Source organism: Oncorhynchus tshawytscha, linkage group LG33, assembly GCF_018296145.1.
Source record: "Oncorhynchus tshawytscha isolate Ot180627B linkage group LG33, Otsh_v2.0, whole genome shotgun sequence".
Classification (NCBI taxonomy): Eukaryota; Metazoa; Chordata; class Actinopteri; order Salmoniformes; family Salmonidae; genus Oncorhynchus; species Oncorhynchus tshawytscha.
In genome coordinates, this window is record NC_056461.1 from 38,506,556 (window position 1) to 38,531,545 (window position 24,990).

At 43.4% G+C, this 24,990-nt stretch overlaps 2 protein-coding genes across 4 annotated transcripts in view; one reads left to right on the forward strand and one right to left on the reverse strand.

The window, feature by feature from the left end:
• Nucleotides 1-24,990, reverse strand: part of LOC112231423 — a gene marked incomplete in the record, with an annotated part of 690,592 nt that overhangs the window by 289,579 nt on the left and 376,023 nt on the right.
• nf2b (neurofibromin 2b (merlin)) lies at nucleotides 369-23,496 on the forward strand. 3 transcript variants are annotated; one of them, XR_006080735.1, is made up of 18 exons: nucleotides 369-783; nucleotides 1,436-1,554; nucleotides 1,757-1,882; nucleotides 2,053-2,175; nucleotides 9,977-10,060; nucleotides 10,192-10,260; nucleotides 10,379-10,461; nucleotides 11,001-11,076; nucleotides 15,568-15,714; nucleotides 15,945-16,019; nucleotides 16,114-16,227; nucleotides 16,499-16,621; nucleotides 16,726-16,943; nucleotides 17,268-17,370; nucleotides 17,569-17,699; nucleotides 17,905-18,073; nucleotides 20,211-22,591; nucleotides 22,655-23,496. XR_006080735.1 is itself a non-coding variant. In XM_042311720.1 (17 exons), exons 2-17 carry the CDS (start codon nucleotides 1,465-1,467, stop codon nucleotides 20,256-20,258), a joined length of 1,779 nt encoding a protein of 592 aa, XP_042167654.1. In that variant the 5' UTR covers nucleotides 369-783; nucleotides 1,436-1,464; the 3' UTR covers nucleotides 20,259-23,496. The 3 variants fall into 3 exon arrangements, 2 of the variants coding, with proteins under 2 accessions (XP_042167654.1, XP_042167655.1); XM_042311720.1 differs by having other exon boundaries at nucleotides 20,211-23,496; XM_042311721.1 differs by having other exon boundaries at nucleotides 370-783; nucleotides 15,568-15,705; nucleotides 20,211-23,496.

Consider the following 24,990-nt stretch of genomic DNA (forward strand, 5'->3'; position numbering starts at 1 on the left):
ACGTAGTTGCTAACATAACCCCTTCTCAGTCAGGGAATAATTCGATAAACCTGCCTATTTTCCTCGAAAGTACGTATTTTCGCGATTCTAACACGATACGATATTACAGAAAACAAGTTAGTTATCTCACATCTCGAAAAAAAAAAAAAAAAAAGTATTTGTAATGTTGTACTTCTTTGTTCACGAAATTCATGCTAAATGAGAACTTGTTCTCAACTAGCCTACCTGGTTAAATAAAGGTGAAATAAAAATAAATAAAAAATGCTCATGTTGGGTTATCGCGCTGGCACGCAATTGACTCCCATTGTCTCCTTGAAGGAAAACTCAAGCTTGCCCCCCCAGAGTGCACCGCGTAGCCCATTGAGGATGCAGGGGAAACGCGCGCACAGTGTGGCGTTGATAGGATTCCCATCTCCTCTAACGGATCTCTGCCAGTGGACGCGTATTCGGGAATTCATCGGTAGCTGCGTTGTAAATTCACGTCCCTATATTATGAGCGTTTAGCTAGTTTAAGTAATCGGTATTTACCGTTCGCTTTTTAAAGCTCCTTCTGTACATAAAAATATATATATATATATTTTGTCATTATGGATGTTTGGAGAACGTTTCGTCCGTCCCACAACCTGTTTTGGTCCGCTTTCGTGGCGTAAAACTTGTTCGTGTTATTGTAGCCAGCTCCGAAAGGTTCGGTGGCTTTCCCAGACAAATCTCAGCCTTTCCGTTTGACTCTTGGACGGCAGGAGTGGAGCAGTTTATTCCTGGGACTCGGCCTAGTCTAGTAACGTGAGTTACCCCCCTAAGATAAAGGTTTAGCTACATTTTAATGCACTTTTTCTAAAGCTAGCATATATGACACCAAAAAAATGGTTTAGACGTTTTTAGTCGTTTCTTCTGACTACAGTTACAAAGCCATTTTGCTAATTTACTAGCTAGTTTATCTAGACCAAACACAGGCTACCTTACTTTGCGCATGTGTAAACAAATAGCTAAAACACATACATGTTGTGAATAACTATATTTGAAGGAATAGCAATGTTGACACCCTGTAGTTAATGAACTCTATAAAGCTGGGACAAACTGTGAGTGAGAAATAATGTTTGCTAACTAACGTTAGCTAGCTAACAGTAGCTACGTTAGATGCTGATGGAGGATGGTCACAACAAGAGGGTAACGTTGAATCTAACATCTCATTTAACTAGCTACGCTAGACCATTTTCTATACTTTGTTTGAGAGCGGGTGTCTTTTGCTCATTATATATTTATATAAAATATTCACAATACAATAAATTAGTTGTTGTAGCGATCAAGACAGGATCATCTTGGAAACCAGAACCAAATTCTGGGGATGTGGGCCTAAATCTGGGCTAGCAAAACCATGAAGTTGTCAATCATTATTCCATCAACATGTATTCTGTGGCGTTTTCCCCTTCTACAGGTATCTCACCAATCTCCAAGGCCTCCAAAATGTCGATTTTAGGATTAAAAAAGAAACAACCAAAGACTTTTAAGGTCAAAGTCATCACTATGGATGCTGAAATGGAGTTTAGCTGTGAGGTAATGTACTTTTGCCTTATTGTAATGACATTACATTTTTGTGTGTACAACAAACAGAAACAGTAGCTGAAATAGTAGTCTTGAATGCTCTCGCTCCCTCCTTCCTCCCTCATGGTCATGTTAGAAAACAAAAACAAATAATTATTAATGCAAATATTCTCTGTCTCCTCTGCCCCCCTCCCCCTCCTCCCCTATCTCTCAGGTGAAATGGAAAGGGAAGGATCTGTTTGATCTGGTGTGTCGGACAGTGGGTCTGAGGGAAACCTGGTTTTTTGGGCTCCGGTACACAGTGAAGGACACCTATGCATGGCTGAAGACAGAGAAACGGGTGAGTGAGAGAGGGGTGTAAAGGCAAGAGGAGGAGGGGCAGGATCTTGATAGGAGATGGGGGGGGCAAGGGAGATAGGGAAGGAAAGATGGAGAGAAAGCAAGATAATGGAAAAAAATAAGATGTGTCATTACCTAACAGTATTGATTTTTTTGTTTGTGTGTATGCAGGTCTTGGATCAAGAGGTCCCTAAAGACTCACCGATAACGTTTCACTTCCTGGCCAAGTTCTTCCCAGAGAAGGTAGAAGAGGAGCTGGTGCAGGAAATCACACAACACCTCTTCTTTCTGCAGGTAAAACAACTGTATTTAAACTCTTGTTAGGGAATCCAGGAATCTAACAATGCTTTGATGTCGATTATTTGTGTATATATTAGAGGTAGACCGATTATGATTTTTCAACGCCGATACCGATTATTGGAGGACCCAAAAAAAAGCTGATCCCAATTAATCGGATGATTTATATATATATATATATACACACACACACATATATGTGTGTGTGTGTGTATATATATATATATATATATATATATATATATATATATTTATATATATATATATATATATTTATATATATTTATATATATTTATATATATTTATATATATATATATATATATATTTATATATATTTATATATATTTATATATATTTATATATATATATATATTTATATATATATATATATATATATTTATATATATTTATATATATTTATATATATTTATATATTATATTTATATATATTTATATATATATATTTATATATATTTATATATGTATGTATGTAATAATGATAATTATATATATATATATTTGTGTGTGTATGTAATAATGACAATTACAACAATACTGAATGAACATTATTTTAACTTAATATAATGCATCAATAAAATCTATTTAGTCTCAAATAAATAATGAAACATGTTCAATTTTGTTTAAGTAATGCAAAAACAGTGTTGGAGAAGGAAGTAAAAGTGCAATATACAGTGGGGCAAAAAAGTATTTAGTCAGCCACCAATTGTGCAAGTTCTCCCACTTAAAAAGATGAGAGAGGCCTGTAATTTTCATCATAGGTACACTTCAACTATGACAGACAAAATGAGAGAGAAAAAAATCCCGACAATCACATTGTAGGATTTTGAATGAATTTATTTGCAAATTATGGTGGAAAATAAGTATTTGGTCAAAAACAAATGTTTATCTCAATACTTTGTTATATACCCTTTGTTGGCAATGACAGAGGTCAAACGTTTTCTGTAAGTCTTCACAAGGTTTTCACACACTGTTGCTGGTATTTGGGCCCATTCCTTCATGCAGATTTCCTCTAGCGCAGTGATGTTTTGGGGCTGTTGCTGGGCAACACGGACTTTCAACTCCCTCCAAAGATTTTCTATGGGGTTGAGATCTGGAGACTGGCTAGGCCACTCCGGGACCTTGAAATGCTTCTTACGAAGCCACTCCTTCGTTGCCCGGGCGGTGTGTTTGGGATCATTGTCATGCTGAAAGACCCAGCCACGTTTCATCTTCAATGCCCTTGCTGATGGAAGGAGGTTTTCACTCAAAATCTCACGATACATGGCCCCATTCATTCTTTCCTTTACACAGATCAGTCGTTCTGGTCCCTTTGCAGAAAAACAGACTCAAAGCATGATGTTTCCACCCCCATGCTTCACAGTAGGTATGGTGTTCTTTGGATGCAACTCAGCATTCTTTGTCCTCCAAACACGACGAGTTGAGTTTTTGCCAAAAAGTTCTATTTTGGTTTTATCTGAGCATATGACATTCTCCCAATCTTCTTCTGGATCATCCAAATGCTCTCTAGCAAACTTCAGACGGGCCTGGACATGTACTGGCTTAAGCAGGGAGACATGTCTGGCACTGCAGGATTTGAGTCCCTGGCGGCATAGTGTGTTACTGATGGTAGGCTTTGTTACTTTGGTCCCAGCTCTCTGCAGGTCAGTCACTAGATCCCCCCCGTGTGGTTTTGGGATTTTTGCTCACTGTTCTTGTGATCATTTTGACCCCACAGGGTGAGATCTTGCGTGGAGCCCCAGATCGAGGGAGATTATCAGTGGTCTTGTATGTCTTCCATTTCCTAATAATTGCTCCCACAGTTGATTTATTCAAACCAAGCTGCTTACCTATTGCAGATTCAGATTCAATAAGTTCTCAATTCCAACTGCAACCTGGCCAAGTTAAAGCAAAGCAGTGCGACACAAACACCGAATTACACATGGGATAAGCAAACGTACCGTCAATAACACAAATGAAAAACCTATATACAGTGTGTGCAAATGTATTAAGATTAGGGAGGTAAGGCAATAAATAGGCCATAGTGGCAAAATAATTACAATTTAGCATTAACACAGGAGTGACAGATGTGCAGAAGATGAATGTGCAAGTAGAGATACTGGGGTGCAAAGGAGTTCAAATAAATAACAATATGGGGATGAGGTAGTTGGGTGCGCTATTTACAGATGGGCTGCGTACAGGTGCAATGTTCGGTAAGCTGCTCTGACAGCTGATGCTTAAAGTTAGTGAGGGAGATATAAGACTCCAGCTTCGGTGATTTTGCAATTCATTCCAGTCATTGGCAGCAGAGAACTGGAAGGAAAAGTGGTCAAAAGGGGAGTTGGCTTTGGGGATGACCAGTGAAATATGCCTGCTGGAGCACGTGCTACGGGTGGGTGCTGCTATTTTGACCAGTGAGCTGAGATAAGGCGGGGCTTTACCTGCCTATAAGCAAAGACTTATAGATGACCTGGAGCCAGTGGGTTTGGCGACAAATATGAAGTGAGGGCCAGCCAACGAGAGCATACAGGTCGCAGTGGTGGGTAGTATATGGGGCTTTGGTGACAAAACGGATGGCACTGTGATAGACGACATCCAATTTGCTGAGTAGAGTGTTGGAGGCTATTTTGTAAATTGCATTGACCAGTCTGCTGTTCCCACATGCTTCAAGAGGGCCACCATTGTTCCTGTTCCCAAGAAAGCTAAGGTAACTGAGCTAAACGACTACCGCCCCGTAGCACTCACTTCCGTCATCATGAAGTGCTTTGAGAGACTAGTCAAGGACCATATCACCTCCACCCTACCTGACACCCTAGACCCACTCCAATTTGCTTACCGCCCAAATAGGTCCACAGACGATGCAATCTCAACCACACTGCACACTGCCCTAACCCATCTGGACAAGAGGAATACCTATGTGAGAATGCTGTTCATCGACTACAGCTCGGCATTCAACACCATAGTACCCTCCAAGCTCGTCATCAAGCTCGAGACCCTGGGTCTCGACCCCGCCCTGTGCAACTGGGTACTGGAATTCCGGACGGGCTGCCCCCAGGTGGTGAGGGTAGGCAACAACATCTCCACCCCGCTGATCCTCAACACTGGGGCCCCACAAGGGTGCGTTCTGAGCCCTCTCCTGTACTCCCTGTTCACCCACGACTGCGTGGCCACGCACGCCTCCAACTCAATCATCAAGTTTGCGGACGACACAACAGTGGTAGGCTTGATTACCAACAACGACGAGACGGCCTACAGGGAGGAGGTGAGGGCCCTTGGAGTGTGGTGTCAGGAAAATAACCTCACACTCAATGTCAACAAAACGAAGGAGATAATTGTGGACTTCAGGAAACAGCAGAGGGAACACCCCACTATCCACATCGATGGAACAGTAGTGGAGAGGGTAGCAAGTTTTAAGTTCCTCGGCATACACATCACAGACAAACTGAATTGGTCCACTCACACAGACAGCATCGTGAAGAAGGCGCAGCAGCGCCTCTTCAACCTCAGGAGGCTGAAGAAATTCGGCTTGTCACCAAAAGCACTCACAAACTTCTACAGATGCACAATCGAGAGCATCCTGGCGGGCTGCATCACCGCCTGGTACGGCAACTGCTCCGCCCACAACCGTAAGGCTCTCCAGAGGGTAGTGAGGTCTGCACAACGCATCACCGGGGGCAAACTACCTGGCCTCCAGGACACCTACACCACCCGATGTTACAGGAAGGCCATAAAGATCATCAAGGACAACAACCACCCGAGCCACTGCCTGTTCACCCCGCTATCATCCAGAAGGCGAGGTCAGTACAGGTGCATCAAAGCTGGGACCGAGAGACTGAAAAACAGCTTCTATCTCAAGGCCATCAGACTGTTAAACAGCCACCACTAACATTGAGTGGCTGCTGCCAACACACTGACACTGACTCCACTCCAGCCACTTTAATAATGGGAATTGATGTAAAATATATCACTAGCCACTTTAAACAATGCTACCTAATATAATGTTACATACCATATCATCTACTGCATCCTTATGTAATACATGTATCACTAGCCACTTTAACTATGCCACTTTGTTTACATACTCATCTCATATGTATATACTGTACTCGATACCATCTACTGTATCTTGCCTATGCTGCTCTGTACCATCACTCATTCATATATCTTTATGTACATATTCTTTATCCCCTTACACTGTGTATAAGACAGTAGTTTTGGAATTGTTAGTTAGATTACTTGTTGGTTATTACTGCATTGTCGGAACTAGAAGCACAAGCATTTTGCTACACTCGCATTAACATCTGCTAACCATGTGTATGTGACAAATAAAAATTGATTTGATTTGGAGGATCAGTAGGATAGTCAGTTTTACGAGGGTATGTTTAGCGGCATGAGTGAAGGATGCTTTGCTGCGAAATAGGAAGCCAATTCTAGATTTAATTTTGGATTGGAGATGCTTAATGTGAGTCTGAAAGGAGAGTTTACAGTCTAACCAGACACCTAAGTATTTGTAGTTGTCCACATATTCTCAGAACCGTCCAAAGTAGTGATGCTGGACGGGCAGGTGCAGGCAGCGATCGGTTGAAGACATTTAGTTTTACTTGTATTTAAGAGCAGTTGGAGGCCACGGAAGGAGAGTTGTATGGCATTGAAGCTCGTCTGGAGGGTTGTTAACACAGTGTCCAAAGAAGGGCCAGAAGTATACAGAATGGAGCAAGAGCGACATCATTGATGAATACAGAGAAGAGTCGGCCCAAGAATTGAACCCTGTGGCACCCCCATAGATACTGCCAGAGGCCCGGACAACAGGCCCTCCGATTTGACACACTGAACTCTATCAGAGAAGGAGTTGGTGAACCAGGCGAGGCAATCATTTGAGAAACCAAGGCTATCGAGTCTGCCGATGAGGATCTGAAGATGCGGGTCTGAAGATGTGGGGGTTTTATGACCCCTCACGCCCATGGTAAATCTTAGGCCACAGACAACTTTCTTTTGTCCTGTTACTATGGAGAACCAGCCTCAGAACATTAAACATGAAATAAAAGGACTTTGGAACAATGGTTTCCGTCAGCCAAAATGGTGGTCATGACGATAGATGGAATATGAAAATGTCATTTTTGTTTTGTTATTAAAGGTTAATAGATGACGTTATTACGAAAACATTGTAACGTCAACAGTTTACCTAGTATATATTTGATGTTTATACGTTGTATGGAAAATGTCCAAATCAAAGAGAATGTTTTGGTAAAGATGAAATGTGAAGTTAGTTGTCTAAAATTGGATTTGAGTCAAATCTAGACCTTGCTCTTAACTAGGTACGCCCAGAGAATTGCCCTAAAGGCGGTTACGCCCACTTCTGACACGAAGGTATACAACCTGTGAGTAAAGAATTTACAGATAAGACTAAGTGACCCAAGCTGCAGCCGAGGTCTAAAAAGTCAATGAACCCAAAACGCAACACAAGTTTGAAGACAAAGAAATATTTTTCTACCCAAGCTACGGATGAGTAACTGTGTCTAAGTGTGTGAATTCAAGTCGAACTACCTAGCTTCCACTTCCCATCAAATCGTGGTATCTACACTGTTTCATTCCTACGCTGTGAGCTCTGAGCTACAGAGCTGTCTGTCCTCAGAAGAGCCCTTCCAGAACAAGGGCGAGGGAACAGGCTCCTAAGCCAAAAGGACACTGACATCGTGAGGACGACCAGAGGGGTGCGCCGGAGAAGTGCATCATTGAGCAGCCTGAGCGGTCCACGCGGAGAATCCACGGAGACCTTCCCCACGTAATTACATCATTATCTTCTGATCCATAAGAGCGGCAGTTTGGGGCAAGGCTAGGGTTTGAATAAGCATAGCTGACAAATTCACCCAAATGTATATTTCTCTCATACTTTCTCTTTTTAAATCCCCATTTTGGGTAACACGCGCCATAGTGTGGCCCGTTATACTAAGTCCTAAATAATAGCCTAGAATATGTTTTGTGTATCTTTTATCATCATTTTAGCTTTCTAGTAAATAAATATTCAACTAAGATTGGTGTGGTACGAACTCATTGGTGAGACCCGGGTCCGTGCAGATTCCCAGAACAAGATTTTAGAAGTAACTGATTCATTAGCGGCTGTTGTAAAATCGATATTCTGATATTTTTTTAGTTAATTTGGGAAATAGAAACTCAATAAAAACTAGTTTTCCCATGGTGCCCCAGGTTAATGAGTTAATAATTGCTTGATTCAGTTAATCGCGCAATTAGGAACTTTTAATCATGCGATGAGCAACTGTCGTCACATTAACTAATACAACGTCACGACAAGTGTCTCCCCCTTTGAAGAGGGGGATGACTGAAGCAGCTTTCCAATCTTTGGGGATCTCCGATGATACGAAAGAGAGACTGAACAGGCTAGTAATAGGGGTTGCAACAATTGCGGCGGATAATTTTAGAAAGAGAGCAAATATTCAAACGAGAACTTTGAAGGTCGGAGTGGAGAAGGGTTCCATGTGAACAGCAGTTGAACATGGGTTAGTCGGTTCCTTTTAGGTTGTAGTTATTATAGGAATTATGACGCATCGACTAGTTCTCTCTATACCATTTGTATTTCCTATACCTTTGACTATTTTTATGTTCTTATAGGCACTTTAGTATTGCCTGCCTAATCTCGGGAGTTGATAGGCATGAAGTCATAAACAGCACAGTGCATCAAGCATTGCTAAGAGCTGCTGGCAAACACATTGAAGTGCTGTTTGAATGAATGCTTACGAGCCTGCTGCTGCCTACCACTGCTCAGTCAGACTGCTCTATCTATTATTATTATTATTATTTTTATCAAATCATAGACTTAATTATAATATAATAACACACAGAAATATGAGCCTTTGGTCATTAATATGGTCAATCCCGAAACTATCATTTAGAAAACAAAATGTTTATTCTTTCATTGAAATACGGAGCCGTTCCGTGTTTCATCGAATGGCTGGCATCCCTAAGTCTAAATATTGCTGTTACATTGCACAACCTTCAATGTTATGTCATAATTATGTAAAATTCTGGCAAATGAGTTCACAACGAGCCAGGCGGCCCAAGCTGTTACATATACCCTGACTCTGTTTGCACTGAACGCAAGAGAAGTGACACAATTTCCCTAGTTAATATTGTATGCTAACATGAATTTCTTTTAACTAAATTTGCAGGTTTAAAAAATATATACTTCTGTGTATTGATTTTTAAGAAAGGGATTGATGTTTATGGTTGGGTACATTTTGTGCAATAATTGTGCTTTTTTTCGGCAATGCCCTTTTGCTACAGTTGAAGTAGGCTGTGATTCGATGATAAATTAACATTGATTATATGCAACGCAGAACAAGCTAGTTAACCCAGTAATATCATCAACCATGTGTATTTAACTAGTGATTATGTGAAGATTGATTGTTTTTTTATAAGATAGGTTTAATGCTAGCTAGCAACTTACCTTGGCTCCTTGCAGCCACAAGGTCCTTTTGACGCTGCACTCGCGTGGCAGCTTCACACGCGTAACAGGTGGTCAGCCTACCACCCAGTTTCCTCGTGGATTGCAATGTAATCGGCATCCAAAAAGGCAGATTACCGATTTATGAAAATTTAAATCGGCCCTAATTAATCGGTCAACCTCTAGTGTATATATATCAAGTTGGGATTCAGCTCTTTTATGTTCTGGCTTGACTACTGTAGCTTAATTGCCCTGAGGAGTCTTGTCGTGCCAACTGTTCTCAGACTACCCAGTGTCTTTGCTGAGAACGGGTTGGGTTAATGTCTCATTCACCCTCCAGGTGAAAAAGCAAATATTAGACGAGGAAATTTTCTGTTCTCCTGAAGCCTCTGTCCTGTTGGCGTCGTACGCTGTTCAAGCCAAGGTAAGAAAATGCCTTTTCAGTGTGAATATCTTGTGTTGATATTAATATATGGGGCTGTGTTTTCAAGGCTTCTCCAGATGTAGATTTCGAAAGCTGACATTTACATTAATGTCTTTTTCTCTCTCATACAGTATGGGGACTATGAACCAAACTTTCACAAGCCAGGATTCTTAGCCCAGGATGAGCTCCTACCTAAAAGAGTAAGTAGTACCACTATGGAAAAATAAGTGGGTGTGTGTGCGTGATCATGTTATTTGTGTATGTGTGGTTGTCTTTTGATGTGAGTGAGATCGTGTTGTTATTTGTTTGTTTCCACAGGTTCTGATGCAGTACCAGATGACTGCAGACATGTGGGAGGAGAAGATCACAGCCTGGTATGCAGAGCACAGAGGCATCGCCAGGTAAGACCAGCTGACGCATCTACTACTTATAGAGAAGCAGAGAGTTTCTCAACTCTGGACCTGATGTTCTCCCAGCAGTTCACATTCTTGTTGTAGCCCCGGACAAATGCACCTGGGGAGCATTCAGCAGCACACCACATTTTGGAACGTTCAGATAGAAATGTTATGTAGAACTAACATGTATCTCTGACATGTATAATAAGGACTCATGTCTGCTCCATTCATGGCATTTCTATCTGCAAAGTTCGATAATGTTTGGCTGCTGAACGTGGCCCTGATTCAACTTGTCAAGGGCTTTATGATTAGTTGATTGATAGAATCTGGTGTGCTTGTGTGGTTCTATGGCAAAAATGTGTACTGATGGGGTTACTGGAGCACTGGAGTTGAGAAACACAGCTATAGAGCAATATCTACCAGTACCGGACGAGTCAGATGTAGTTCTGTATCTATGGGAGAAACATGACCCATTGACTTGTGTTGCTGGGCCAGAGACAGTGTTGTCTAATGATTGATGTGTTTGGTATGTGTGCTGTTCACAGGGATGAGGCTGAGATGGACTACCTGAAGATAGCTCAGGACCTGGACATGTATGGAGTCAGCTACTTTGCCATCACTGTGAGTCACTCCTTTAGTCAAACACTTCTCTCTTACTTTGGCTGCGTCCCAATAATATCTCCTTTCTCCTGAAGTGTACACTCGTTCACTACTTCCCACAAATTTTAAATAATTGGATTGGTGAAGGCATGGGACAGAGGGAGTTTCCACTATGTTTCTTATACCTTCCAATCAAACAGTTTGTTACCCTCTGGTGATTTGTATAACAGGAATGGGCTGCAGGCAACTCACTGGCCTGATTGGCCCAGCCAGTTTAGAATAGTTAGTTTTATCAGCTGTTTTACCTAGGACTGGGGGAACATGTGTGACACCAATCAGACCAGGAGTAGGACTGGAGTTGACCATCCTTGTTGAATTTAAAAAATATATTTTGTCACATACACCGGATAGGTGCAGTGAAATGTTGTTTTTACAGGGTCAGCCATGCGGCCCGGCTGGTGCAAAAATAGTGTCAAGTGCATTGCTCAAGGGCACATCGTCAGTGTACTATGCAAACACAAACTAATTTAGACCTTTATTTATCTTCGTAGGAACTTTGTCAATAAAGCCAAACACATAGCCTGTATTACATTTAAGGACATAAGAACGCAGCCTTCAGCAGCCCGATTACAACCTTCAGCAGCCCGATTACAACCTTCAGCAGCCCGATTACAACCTTCGGCAGCCCGATCACAACCTTCGGCAGCCCGATTACAACCTTCAGCAGCCCAATACAGTTGAAGGTATTTTACAGTCATATGTTTTTTTGCTGTTTGACCCCCAATTATTGGATAAAGACGCCGTTTAGGGTCGAAACCTTGTCTGATTAAACTACACTTTGGGAGCATTATACCAGTTATCTCTTCTACATTATCCTCGCTCACCCATCCCCTCGAACAAAGGTTTGTATTGATGTACGCACTCCGTCAGACCTGGGTTCGAATACTATCTATGGTATTACAATTACTTTGACACATTTGGAAATAACTATTAAGATATGTTTTTAGTCAACAAGTAGTTGACTATTGTAATTGTAGTTGACTATTGTAATTGTAGTTGACTATTGTAATGTATTTGGAAATACTCATACACTGACTGTAATAGACTCCCGTGTATTTAACCCAGGTATTTTGAAAATGCTTTTAAGTATTACCCTATTAATAGGAAATTGAGACACAATATTTTAAAATACTTCCAATAGAAGTAGTTGATTCGGGACCCATTTTTTTGTAAATACTCAGAAATGAAGTATTGCACCCTTCTCCGGGGCCCTTCTGAAATCTAATTAACATAATACACATCTGTCTGTTTTTTTGTTGTTGCATGGGCTGCGTCTCAATCCACGTCATCTGCCGATATCGCCCTTCCACTTCTGCGGTGGAAGGTGGCAGAGCTAGCTAGAGCTGTGTTTTGTCAGACCACGAGACAACGTCTAAAGTTTCCGTATGGTAATAATGACCCTGAACTATTATGACCCCTCTGTGGAAAGTTGAGTCTTAAGAACACAATGGTGTTCTCAGTGTTGCTCTACGACCCCTACAAGCATCACGGGACTCTTCTGAAGTCAGTACAGCCTCTTCTGTCTGTAGCGTCTGAACAGTTTGAGCTACACACTAATATGACCCCTCTGTGGAAAGCTGAGTCTCACATGAACACGTACTTCAAAATTAATGGAAGTCAACTGTATATACAAAAGTATGTGGACACGCCTTCAAATGAGTGGATTTAGCTATTTCAGCCGCTCCCTTTGCTGACAGGTGTATAAAACCGAGCACACCGCCATGCAATCTCCATAGACAAACATTGGCAATATAATGGCCTTACTGAAGAGCTCAGTGACTTTAAACATAGCACTGTCATAGTATGCCACCTTTCCAACAGGTCATTTCGTCACATTTCTACCCTACTAGAGCTGCCCCGGTCAACTGTGAGGGCTGTTACTGTGAAGTGGAAACGTCTAGGAGCAACAACGGCTCAGCCGCGAAGTGGTAGACCACACAACTCACAGAGCAAGACCACCGAGTGCTGAAGCGAGTACTGCGTAAATGTCATCTGTCCTCAGTTGCAACCCTCACAACAGAGTTCCAAACTGCCTCTGGAGGCAACGTCAGCACAAGAGTTGTTCTTTGGGAGCTTCATGAAATGGTTTTCCTTGTCCGAGCAGCCGCACAGAAGCCTAAGATCACCATGCACAATGCCAAGCGTCGGCTGGAGTGGTGTAAAGCTCGCCGCCATTGGACTCTGAAGCAGTGGAAATGCATTCTCTGAAGTGATGAATCACGCTTCACCATCTGGCAGTCCAACGTACAAATCTGGGGGTTTTCGGGGACTATCTGTTGTTTTATGAAGTGAATCTGATATTCAATGCGTTTCTGTGGGCTAGTAGCAATAAGGCCAAATTCAATGGTCCATCAAAAAATGTTTACATATTTGTTTTTTATACCTTAAGGGGTCCTAAAATTCTAAATAAAATAGCTAAACAATCCTTGGTATGACCTACTTTTAAAAATCCACCTCTCTAAAAACAAGTCTCTCACTGTTGCCGCCTGCTATAGCCCACCCTCTGCCCCCAGCTGTGCTCTGGACACCATATGTGAACTGATTGCCCCCCATCTATCTTCAGAGCTCGTGCTGCTAAGTGACCTAAACTGGAACATGGTTAACACCCCAGCCATCCTACAATCTAAGCTTGATGCCCTCAATCTCACACAAATTATCAATGAACCAGGGCATGGCAGTCTCTATGGGGGTGCCACAGGGTTCAATTCTTGACTCTTTTCTGTATACATCAATGATGTCGCTCTTGCTGCTGGTGAGTCTCCGATCCACCTCTACACAGACGACACCATTCTTTATACTTCTGGCTCTTCTTTGTACACTGTCTTAACAACCCTCCAGACAAGCTTCAATGCCATACAACTCTCCTTGCGTGGCCTCCAATTGCTCTTCAATACAAGTTAAACTAAATGCATGCTCTTCAACCGATCGCTGCCTGCACCTGCCCGCCCGTCCAGCATCACTACTCTGGACGGTTCTGAGAATATGTGGACAACTACAAATACTTAGGTGTCTGGTTAGACTGTAAACTCTCCTTCCAGACTCACATCAAACATCTCCAATCCAAAATGAAATCTAGAATTGGCTTCCTATTTCGCAGCAAAGCATTCTTCACTCATGCCGCTAAACATACCCTCGTAAAACTGACCACCCTACCGATCCTCGACTTCAGCGATGTCATTTACAAAATAGCCTCCAACACTGTACTCAATAAATTGGATGCAGTCTATCACAGTGCCATCTGTTTTATTACCAAAGCCCCATATACTACCCACCATTGCGACCTGTACGCTCTCGTTGGCTGGCCCTCGCTTCATGTCCATTGCCAAACCCACTGGCTCGAGGTCATCTACAAGACCCTGCTAGGTAAAGTCCCCCCTTATCTCAGCTCGCTGATCACCATAGCAGCACCCACCTGTAGCACGCGCTCCAGCAGGTATATCTCTCTGGTCACCCCCAAAACCAATTCTACCTTTGGCCGCCTCTCCTTCCAGTTCTCTGCTACCAATGACTGGAACGAACTACAAAAATCTCTGAAACTGGAAACACTTATCTCCCTCACTAGCTTTAAGCACCAGCTGTCAGAGCAGGTCACAGATTGCTGCACCTGTACATAGTTCGTCTATAATTTAGCCCAAACAACTACCTCTTCCCCTACTGTATTTATTTATTTAGTTTGCTCCTTTGCACCCCATTATTTTTATTTCTACTTTGCACATTCTTCCACTGCAAATCTACCATTCCAGGGTTTTACTTGCTATTTTGTATTTACTTCGCCACCATAGCCTTTTTTTTTTGCCTTTACCTCCCTTATCTCACCTCATTTGCTCACATCGTATATAGACTTATTTTTCTACTGTTGACTGTAAGTTTGTTTTTCTCCATGTGCAACTCTGTGTTGTTGTATGTGTCGAACTGCTTTGCTTTATCTTGGCCAGATCGCAATTGTAAATGAGTACTTGTTCTCAACTCAACTTTAACCTGGTTAAATAAAGGTGAAATAAAAAATAAATAAAAAATCTTAAAACAATTCCATATGTTAGCTTTATTATTATGGGACCAGCAGGTACATGTAGCGTTTATTTTTTTCAGTGTCTTAATAGTACATGTATGAATATATATATATATATATATATATATATATGCTATCATATCTCCACAGCAAATGAATTATGGCACAGACATGCATGAGTTTATATATATATATATTTTTTTAACCTTTATTTAACCAGGCAAGTCAGTTAAGAACACATTCTTATTTTCAATGACGGCCTAGGAACAGTGGGTTAACTGCCTGTTCAGGGGCAGAACGACAGATTTGTACCTTGTCAGCTCGGGGGTTTGAAGTTGCAACCTTCCGGTTACTAGTCCAATGCTCTAACCACTAGGCTACGCTGCCACCCCGACTATGAATAGTACATGTGTAAAATGTTCTATATTGTGATTTCTCCACAGCAAAATAAACGAGACACAGACCTGCTACTGGGTGTCGATGCCCAGGGCCTTCATATTTACAGCCCCAACAGCAAACTGAACCCCAACAAGTCTTTCCCCTGGAGCGGCATCCGCAACATCTCCTACAGCGAGAAGGAGGTAACCACGGTGAATCTGCTATTATTTATTTATTGATTTCATTTTCATCCAATTTAAAAATGTATCTCTTGTGTTATGGCTACCTAGCCACATTAAACCGGCCTGTTTTCACAAGCTCACTTTTGTGTTTTTACGTGAAGTAAACCCGATCTCAGCGGTTTGGTTTCCCGACGCTAATGGCTACCATCTACTACACAGATGATAACGTGTTATTAACTTTGTCCTCTCCCCTGGTACAGTTCACAATAAAACCTCTGGACAAGAAGAAGGATGTTTTCAAATTCTACTCCTCCCAACTGAGAGTCAACAAACTGGTAGGTTGTTGTTTGTAGGAAGTCAGAGTTGGTGCCAGTTTTAAACTCTTATCTGGTAAAGTCCATTTTAACCAATGTGTGTGTGTGTGTTCAGATCCTGCAGCTGTGCATTGGGAACCATGACCTGTTCATGAGGAGGAGGAAGGTGGACTCCATCGAGGTTCAGCAGATGAAGTCTCAGGCCAAGGAGGAGAAGGCTCGCAAGAAGGTCCGCTCTCAACACATCCACAGACACTCTACCACACCCCTGTATTTGTGTCGTTTTTAAAGATATACAGTGTTTCTATATAGACTTAGCTGCCAGTATTTTTCAATGAGAAGATACTATGTTGTGAACATAGCACACAGTCCATGTCAGTTGCTACCCAGTCTGTTCTCCGACTGGCTGTTCTGCCTATCAAGGGCAGGCAGAGTGTTCTGATTGGTTGTGAGTGATATTTTCTGTTTTCTGATTGGCTGAACTGCCTGTTCATCTGCAGGTGGAGCGTCAGATCCTTGCACGGGAGAAGCAAATGAGGGAGGAGGCAGAGCGAGCGAAGGAGGAGATGGAGAGACGGCTGTTCCAGCTGCAGGACGAGGCACGGCTGGCCAATGAGGCGCTGGTAAGGGTGGCGTCTGCTCCATGAGAGCGGGTTCTCCTTAGGAATGTATATGAACCGTTTATAAGTGTTATGTCTGCTTATGGAGGTGTTGTGTCTGTTTGTAGCTGCGTTCAGAGGAGACCGCAGATCTGCTGGCGGAGAAGGCCCAGATCGCCGAGGAGGAAGCCAAGCTGTTGGCCCACAAGGCTGCCGAGGCGGAGCAGGAGAGACAAAGGATAGAGGCTACCGCCCTCAAGACCAAGGAGGAGAAGAGACTGATGGAGCAGAAGATGAGAGAGGCAGAGCAGCTGGCCGTCAAACTGGTGGAACAGTCAGAGAGGAGGTACAGATATTACTGTCAGTGTTCATGTTATTATTATTAGTGTTTTAGTTTAGAGGATAAGTAGTTGTAAAGGTCAAATGTAGCCACGAGTAGCAGGAGGAATGGTAGAGATTGCAGATTATCTTAAGCAGGAGGAATGGTAGAGATTGCAGATGAGCTTAACCTAAGACAATGCACTCAGTGTCTGCTCAGGGTGCGCTTCATTATGCAGAAGTTTAAACACCCACTTTCCGCTCTTGGTTATAAAGGTCAGCCCACCTCTGCTGTATATTTTGTGCATCGCTGACTAGTCAATGCACAGTAAGTAGCGGTTCCTCTCTGCAGGTCGAAGGAGGCGGACCATCTGAAGCAGGACCTTACAGAGGCCAAGGATGCTGAGAGGAGAGCCAAGCAGAAACTCCTGGAGATCACCAAGACATCTTATCCGGTACAGAAAACTATAACCTTAACCAAGACATCTTAACCGGTACCTGAACCATCATTTTAGAGCTCACCACTACTACAATCACAGCTAATACAACATACCCAGTACACACCACACCACAGAGGTTATCAAAACCACATCCTCCCTTTTTCCTGGCCCCTATAACTGGCACCTCTTGTTCTTTCTCTGTGTGTGTTCCAGCTCATAGCGGCCTACTCCACCCCCCCTCCTCCCCCAGAGGGAGGAGACCTAGCTCTGGGATCCGGATCAATGCGCATCGACTTTAAAGACTCTGATATGAAGAGACTGTCAATGGAGATAGAGAGGGAGAGGTGAGCTGGGTTCCCTCCAAATGGCATCATATTCCCTCAATAGTGCACTAATTTTGACCAGGGTCTGTCGTCTGAAGTAGTGCACTACATAGGAAATAGGGTGCCATTTGGGACATTTCATTCCAAAAAGTTGTTCCCTTTTCTCATGACCTTGCGAAGCTGAGTAAACAAAACTGATAGGTGAAGGCTATCTCACCCCCCCCAGACTAGAGTACGTGGAGAAGAGTAAACACCTGCAGGACCAGCTGAAGGAGCTGAAGTCTGAGATTGAGTCTCTGAAGTTGGAGGAGCAGCAGCAGCAGGCTGGGGTCTACAGCCTCCGCAACGAGGCCCGCGGCTACCCCCCTGAACCACCCTACATGCCCCATAGTAATGTAAGAACCACCCTACATGCCCCATAGTAATGTAAGAACCACCCTACATGCCCCATAGTAATATTAGAACCACCCTACATGCCCCATAGTAATATTAGAACCACCCTACATGCCCCATAGTAATATTAGAACCACCCTACATGCCCCATAGTCATATTAGAACTACCACCCTACATGCCCCATAGTCATATTAGAACCACCCTACATGCCCCATAGTCATATTAGAACCACCCTACATGCCCCATAGTCATATTAGAACCACCCTACATGCCCCATAGTCATATTAGAACTACCACCCTACATGCCCCATAGTCATATTAGAACTACCACCCTACATGCCCCATAGTCATATTAGAACTACCACCCTACATGCCCCATAGTCATATTAGAACTACCACCCTACATGCCCCATAGTCATATTAGAACTACCACCCTACATGCCCCATAGTCATATTAGAACTACCACCCTACATGCCCCATAGTCATATTAGAACTACCACCCTACATGCCCCATAGTCATATTAGAACTACCCCCAGAACCTCCCTACATGCCCCCATAGTAATATTAGAACTACCCCCCAGAACCTCCCTACATGCCCCATAGTAATATTAGAACTACCCCCCAGAACCTCCCTACATGCCCCAATAGTAATATTAGAACTACCCCCCAGAACCTCCCTACATGCCCCCATAGTAATATTAGAACTACCCCCAGAACCTCCCTACATGCCCCATAGTAATATTAGAACTACCCCCCAGAACCTCCCTACATGCCCCAATAGTAATATTAGAACTACCCCCCAGAACCTCCCTACATGCCCCAATAGTAATGTTAGTTCTACCCCCAGAACCTCCCTACATGCCCCAATAGTAATGTTAGAACCACCCCCAGAACCTCCCTACATGCCCCAATAGTAATATTAGAACTACCCCCAGAACCTCCCTACATGCCCCAATAGTAATGTTAGAACCACCCCCAGAACCTCCCTACATGCCCCAATAGTAATATTAGAAATACCCCCAGAACCTCCCTACATGCCCCAATAGTAATATTAGAACCACCCCCAGAACCTCCCTACATGCCCCAATAGTAATATTAGAACCACCCCCAGAACCTACCTACATGCCCCAATAGTAATGTTAGAACCACCCCCAGAACCTCCCTACATGCCCCAATAGTAATATTAGAACCACCCCCAGAACCTCCCTACATGCCCCAATAGAGTAATATTAGAACTACCCCCAGAACCTCCCTACATGCCCCAATAGTAATGTTAGAACTACCCCCAGAACCTCCCTACATGCCCCAATAGTAATGTTAGAACCACCCCCAGAACCTCCCAGCATGCCCCAATAGTAATATTAGAACCACCCCCAGAACCTCCCTACATGCCCCAATAGAGTAATATTAGAACTACCCCAGAACCTCCCTACATGCCCCAATAGTAATGTTAGAACTACCCCCAGAACCTCCCTACATGCCCCAATAGTAATGTTAGAACCACCCCCAGAACCTCCCAGCATGCCCCAATAGTAATGTTAGAACCACCCCCAGAACCTCCCTACATGCCCCAATAGAGTAATATTAGAACTACCCCCAGAACCTCCCTACATGCCCCAATAGTAATGTTAGAACCACCCCCCAGAACCTCCCAGCATGCCCCAATAGTAATGTTAGTTGCCCTCCTTCCCCCTAAACAAAATGGTGTGGTGTTTTTTGTTTGTTATTATTATTATTATTATTATGTGCAGTATATCTGTCAGCTGTTCCCCCTGACCAGTTAGAATGTTGTTTTTAGTCCCATTGATAAGAGACCTCTGTTACCGTCTCCTAGCGACCAGGAACATATCTAAACCCGGGGACAGTTGAACCCTTGATATGACGAGGACAGTACTAGATGGTGTTACTTACCACAAAACTACTGAATTGAGTGTTAAACACTGCAGTTTTTACCCTTTTGATTGTTAAGACACTAATTTCATCTTTACAGTTTAGTGTAACCGAGGCAACAGAAAACAAACTCCATACCTTTCAAATGCTATTTTGACCACATGACCTAACCAGGAAAAACTCAGGGCCCTCTTTATGAGGAGTATTTTTCCCTTTCTCAAACATTTTTGTTCTTTGTTCTTTCAGAGAAACTCTGCCTACATGGCTCAGATGGCTTTTTTTGAGGAAGTGTGATCCAACTGCCATTGGATGAAACAGGGGGTAGGCTAAATGCCATTGGAAGACACGCAGGGAGGCGGGACATTGGTTGTGACTCTTGTTCCTTAATACCAAGATATGCCTACTTCATCTATCTATGTTTTGTGCCTGACAAAAGGAGCACACTGACACACACACACACACACACACACACTCCCAGTGACACTCCAGAAAGGACTGTGCTTTGGAAAGATTTGTATTCCTCAGATGACACACACCACAACACTACAAGTTCTCCGTTCTGTTTTATTTGATGCAGCCCTAGTCACACTGCCTGTGGGCGTATATTATCACAGACGGTGCTGTGTGCATGTTCTGTGGATGTATTTTACTTCAATGTTTGGTTTTTAAAGGGATGCCTGGTAGAGTGTGATAGAGATTTGACTGAGGTAGTTTATCCTATATGACTGACTCTACACTACAGTGTGCCTTTAGGAGAATATACACTCGCAGCGACCAGGATCATGTCTGTCAAGCTACCAGGCTTCAGGTGTGATACCTTGCCTTCGCTGAATAATGTCTTACTTTACTCAGTCGTTTTGTTGTAGCATGGTCGAACTGATCGTCTCCAGAGCAACATGTGTCCTGCATCACATTATGCCTCCTAACCATTGTCAATTCAAACTGTCATTTCAACGGTTTTATGTTTTTAGTATTTTAGACTGTTGACGTGCCTTTAACTTTGCTTTTTAAAACGTTTTCTTCACGTTACGAACATTAAATATGCAATCCCTCGTTCACTAGTTCCTGTTATGGAGCATCCCAAAAGGCACCTTACTCCCTATTTAGTGCACTGCCTTTGACCAGTGCCCTATTTAGTTCATTTATGGTGACATTTGGGACAATGACCTGCCTGGATTGTCCAACACCTCTGGGGTGGGTTTAGCTCCAACACCTCTGGGGTGGGTTTAGCTCCAACACCTCTGGGGTGGGTTTAGCAGGCAGACAAGCCCACTTCTCTTCTGATTTCTACGACATCTTGTTAGTGCTTAGCTCAGAGGAAGGTTCCATCTAGAAAAGTAGGGAATACATTCTGTATATGGAGGAGGAGAAGAGGGAGACAGAAGGTGGTTTGTGCTTGTGAAGGAAGTAGATTTTAGATGTAATAACTCATGGTTAAGGGTTGGGGTCAATTCCATTTCACAGAAATGATCTGAAAATAACAGACTATAATAAGATTATAATGCCTATTTGCTGAGTTGAAATGGTCTGGACCCAACCTTTGCTGTGTTTTTTGAATGGGAACCATGTCTTAAATGGTCAGATATCCTAACTAACAGAACACTGCTTGGCAGATTATGCAACATTTTCAAGGTTGGGGGTTGGTTTGGCATTGTTGTGGGTGCAGACACCTGCACGTACAGAGACACACAGCCATGTATTCAAATCATGTGTCAATATCACATTTAAACCCTACATTTTATTATTCATTTTTATTGTAACATAAATAAATTATTGTTAGATCTGTTTTACAGAAGTTTCCTCTAACCGATGTCAGGTTTGAATCAAAATGGAGTTGTTTTGGATGGCAGGATATCACACACGCACTCTCAGCATAACTGTTGTGTACATGTGTTTTTCATTTCTGATGGTTATACCTATGTATGTGTGTAGAATAGTGTTGTTGGGTTTTATAATGTTAACTCCTTTTGTTGTTTATCTTACTGTTGTTGACTTTTTCCATCCTCTCCCCCCTATCCTCCTTTCCCTCTCTCGCACTCCTCCTCTTTCATGTGTTCATCGGCTTTAAAGGGCTTAAGTGTCACGTCAGTTTGTTTTTAACTGTTTGTTTTAATAGATGACCTCAGAACTGTTTCATATCTATAGGTTTACTGTAATCACCGATATCTGTCCCAAGTGGCACCCTATTCCCTATATAGTGCACTACGTTTGACCCGGGCCAGCATCAGGCTCAGGTCAAAAGTAGTGCTCTATACAATGGGGAATAGAGTGCCATTTGGGACACAGACACTAAATGGCTGTCTCGCCAACACTGTCGTTGCCTTCTTTCCATTTTTAGAGTGCGGCAAGTAACCTTGTGGTTAGTTAGGCCAGTAAACAGCCGAAGAGGTCGCTGATTCGAGTACCTGAGCCGACAAGGTGATACATTTGTCGATGTGCCCTTGAGCTCTAGGGGCGCCGTACTACTATGGCTGACCTTGTAAAACACTACACTGGACTGTGTTTTTCTTCTTCACAACCTTGATTCCGTTCCTTCATTGCCGCTAGTCAATTTATAGAGGCGTAGAGGTTTCCTCCGTGTAGAGGTTTCCTCCCTCCGTGGAGAGGTTTCCTCCCTCCGTGGAGAGGTTTCCTCCCTCCGTGTAGAGGTTTCCTCCCTCCGTGTAGAGGTTTCCTCCCTCCGTGTAGAGGTTTCCTCCCTCCGTGTAGAGGTTTCCTCCCTCCGTGGAGAGGTTTCCTCCCTCCGTGTAGAGGTTTCCTCCCTCCGTGTAGAGGTTTCCTCCCTCCGTGGAGAGGTTTCCTCCCTCCGTGGAGAGGTTTCCTCCCTCCGTGTAGAGGTTTCCTCCCCTCCGTGTAGAGGTTTCCTCCCTCCGTGTAGAGGTTTCCTCCCTCCGTGTAGAGGTTTCCTCCCTCCGTGTAGAGGTTTCCTCCCTCCGTGGAGAGGTTTCCTCCCTCCGTGGAGAGGTTTCCTCCCTCCGTGGAGAGGTTTCCTCCCTCCGTGTAGAGGTTTCCTCCCTCCGTGGAGAGGTTTCCCTCCCTCCGTGTAGAGGTTTCCTTCCTCCGTGGAGAGGTTTCCTCCCTCCGTGGAGAGGTTTCCTCCCTCCGTGGAGAGGTTTCCTCCCTCCGTGGAGAGGTTTCCTTCCCTCCGTGGAGAGGTTTCCTCCCTCCGTGGAGAGGTTTCCTCCCTCCGTGGAGAGGTTTCCTCCCTCCGTGTAGAGGTTTCCTCCCTCCGTGTAGAGGTTTCCTTCCTCCGTGTAGAGGTTTCCTTCCTCCGTGTAGAGGTTTCCTTCCTCCGTGTTGCTGTCACCTATCATGCCCTGCCAGATCAGTGGCCATAGAGGAAAGGACACAAGGGAAGGAAGCTAGTTAACACTATTAAGACACAGCCAGGTAGGGACATGCCAAACAAAAGCGAGTCACAATGTCTGATTTCCGAGATGAAGTGTTTTGAGTGCTGTTTTTTTTTGTCATAAGAGAATCAATGCTGTCAAATGGCTTGGCTGTTGCTTATTAAAACAAATATACATTAGCATTGCTTTGTTTTGTCATAGTTCTTGATGGTTACAGTCTTGAAGTTGTACAACTCTTGTGTTGATGTTTGGAATACATTTGAGAAGACCGATTTTTAGATCCAACTGGCATTTTACTTCTGTCTTTATCAACCCCTCTGAAATACCCATACCTACAGGTTTTAGAAGAGGGTGTGCGGAGCTGTTATTGTGGGGGGGGTGGGTAAGTGCCTTGACTCAATGGAAGAACGGCAGGCAGCTCACTTTCCGCCAGATTATTTCCCCGGCAGACCCGGGATTCAAACTAGCAACCCTCCACCTCTAACTGCAAGGCTACCTGCTGCACCCTTGGCAGCCACACCAAAGACAGATTGATTGGTGACAACACTTCATCCCCAACAATGATAAAAGTGAAAGGAGAGTCCAAATGAAGCAGGAGAGGACAGCATCCATCAATCAAATATTTGTGAAGTACTTTAAACATTTTTGTGCTTAAACTGTACAGGTTAGATTCATGATACATGTGTTTTGCTGATATTTGGTATTTCACAATCAAATTGAGTGTGAAACACTACAATGTTTGCAGATCTGTAAAGTGAAAAAAAGAACTGGTGCAAATCACCACCACTACTACACTGCTAATATCAAAGGGTTAGGGCCAAGAGGTAGAGAGCGATTTGGGATGGTCTGACTGCACTGTACCACTCTGATGTGTCACTAGAGGGGAGAAGAGATCCAGCTATTCTTGCTGGATGAGAAGAAAGATATGATTCTTACCAATAGAAACAGGGAGGAGAGGGAGAATACAGGTAGAGTATGGATATGAATGTACATGTTTGTTTGAATGTACCTGCTTGTCAAATGTCTCATTCCAAAATCATGGGAAATAATATGGAGTTGGTCCCCACCCTTTGCTGCTATAACAGCCTCTCCTCTTCTGAGAAGGCTTTCCACTAGATGTTGGAACATTGCTCCGGGTACTTGCTTCCATTCAGCCACAAGAGCATTCGTGAGGTCAGGCACTGCTGTTTGGCGATTAGGCCTGGCTCCCTGTTGGCATTCCAATTCATCCCAAAGGTGTTTGATGAGGTTGAGGTTAGGGTTCTGTGCAGGCCAGTCAAGTTCTTCCTCAACGATCTCAACAAACCATTTCTGAAACAGGAAAGAGCCTTCCCCAAACTGTTACCACAAAGTTGGAAGCACACAATCGTCTAGAATGTCATTATATGCTATAGTGTTAAGACTTCCCTTCACTGGAACCAAGGGACCTAGCCCGAACCATGAAAAAAAGCCCCAGACCATTATTCCTCCTCCACCAAACTTTACAGTTGGCACTGCATTGGGATGGGTTTTGTTCTCCTAGCATCCCTCAATCCCAGATTCATCCGTCGGACTGCCAGATGGTGATGCGTGATTCATCACTCCAGAGAAGGCGTTTCCACTGCTCCAGAGTCCAATGGTGGTGAGCTTTACACCATTCCAGCCGACGCTTCACATTGCACATGGTGATCTTAGGC

Excerpts from the sequence above, each read along its gene's own strand:
- nf2b (XM_042311720.1), top strand. The coding sequence starts at position 1,465 with ATGTCGATTTTAGGATTAAAAAAGAAACAACCAAAGACTTTTAAGGTC. Across the intron at positions 1,555-1,756 it reads AAATGGAGTTTAGCTGTGAG|GTGAAATGGAAAGGGAAGGA; the intron begins GTAATGTACTTT and ends CCTATCTCTCAG. Across the intron at positions 16,944-17,267 it reads GTGGAACAGTCAGAGAGGAG|GTCGAAGGAGGCGGACCATC; the intron begins GTACAGATATTA and ends TCCTCTCTGCAG.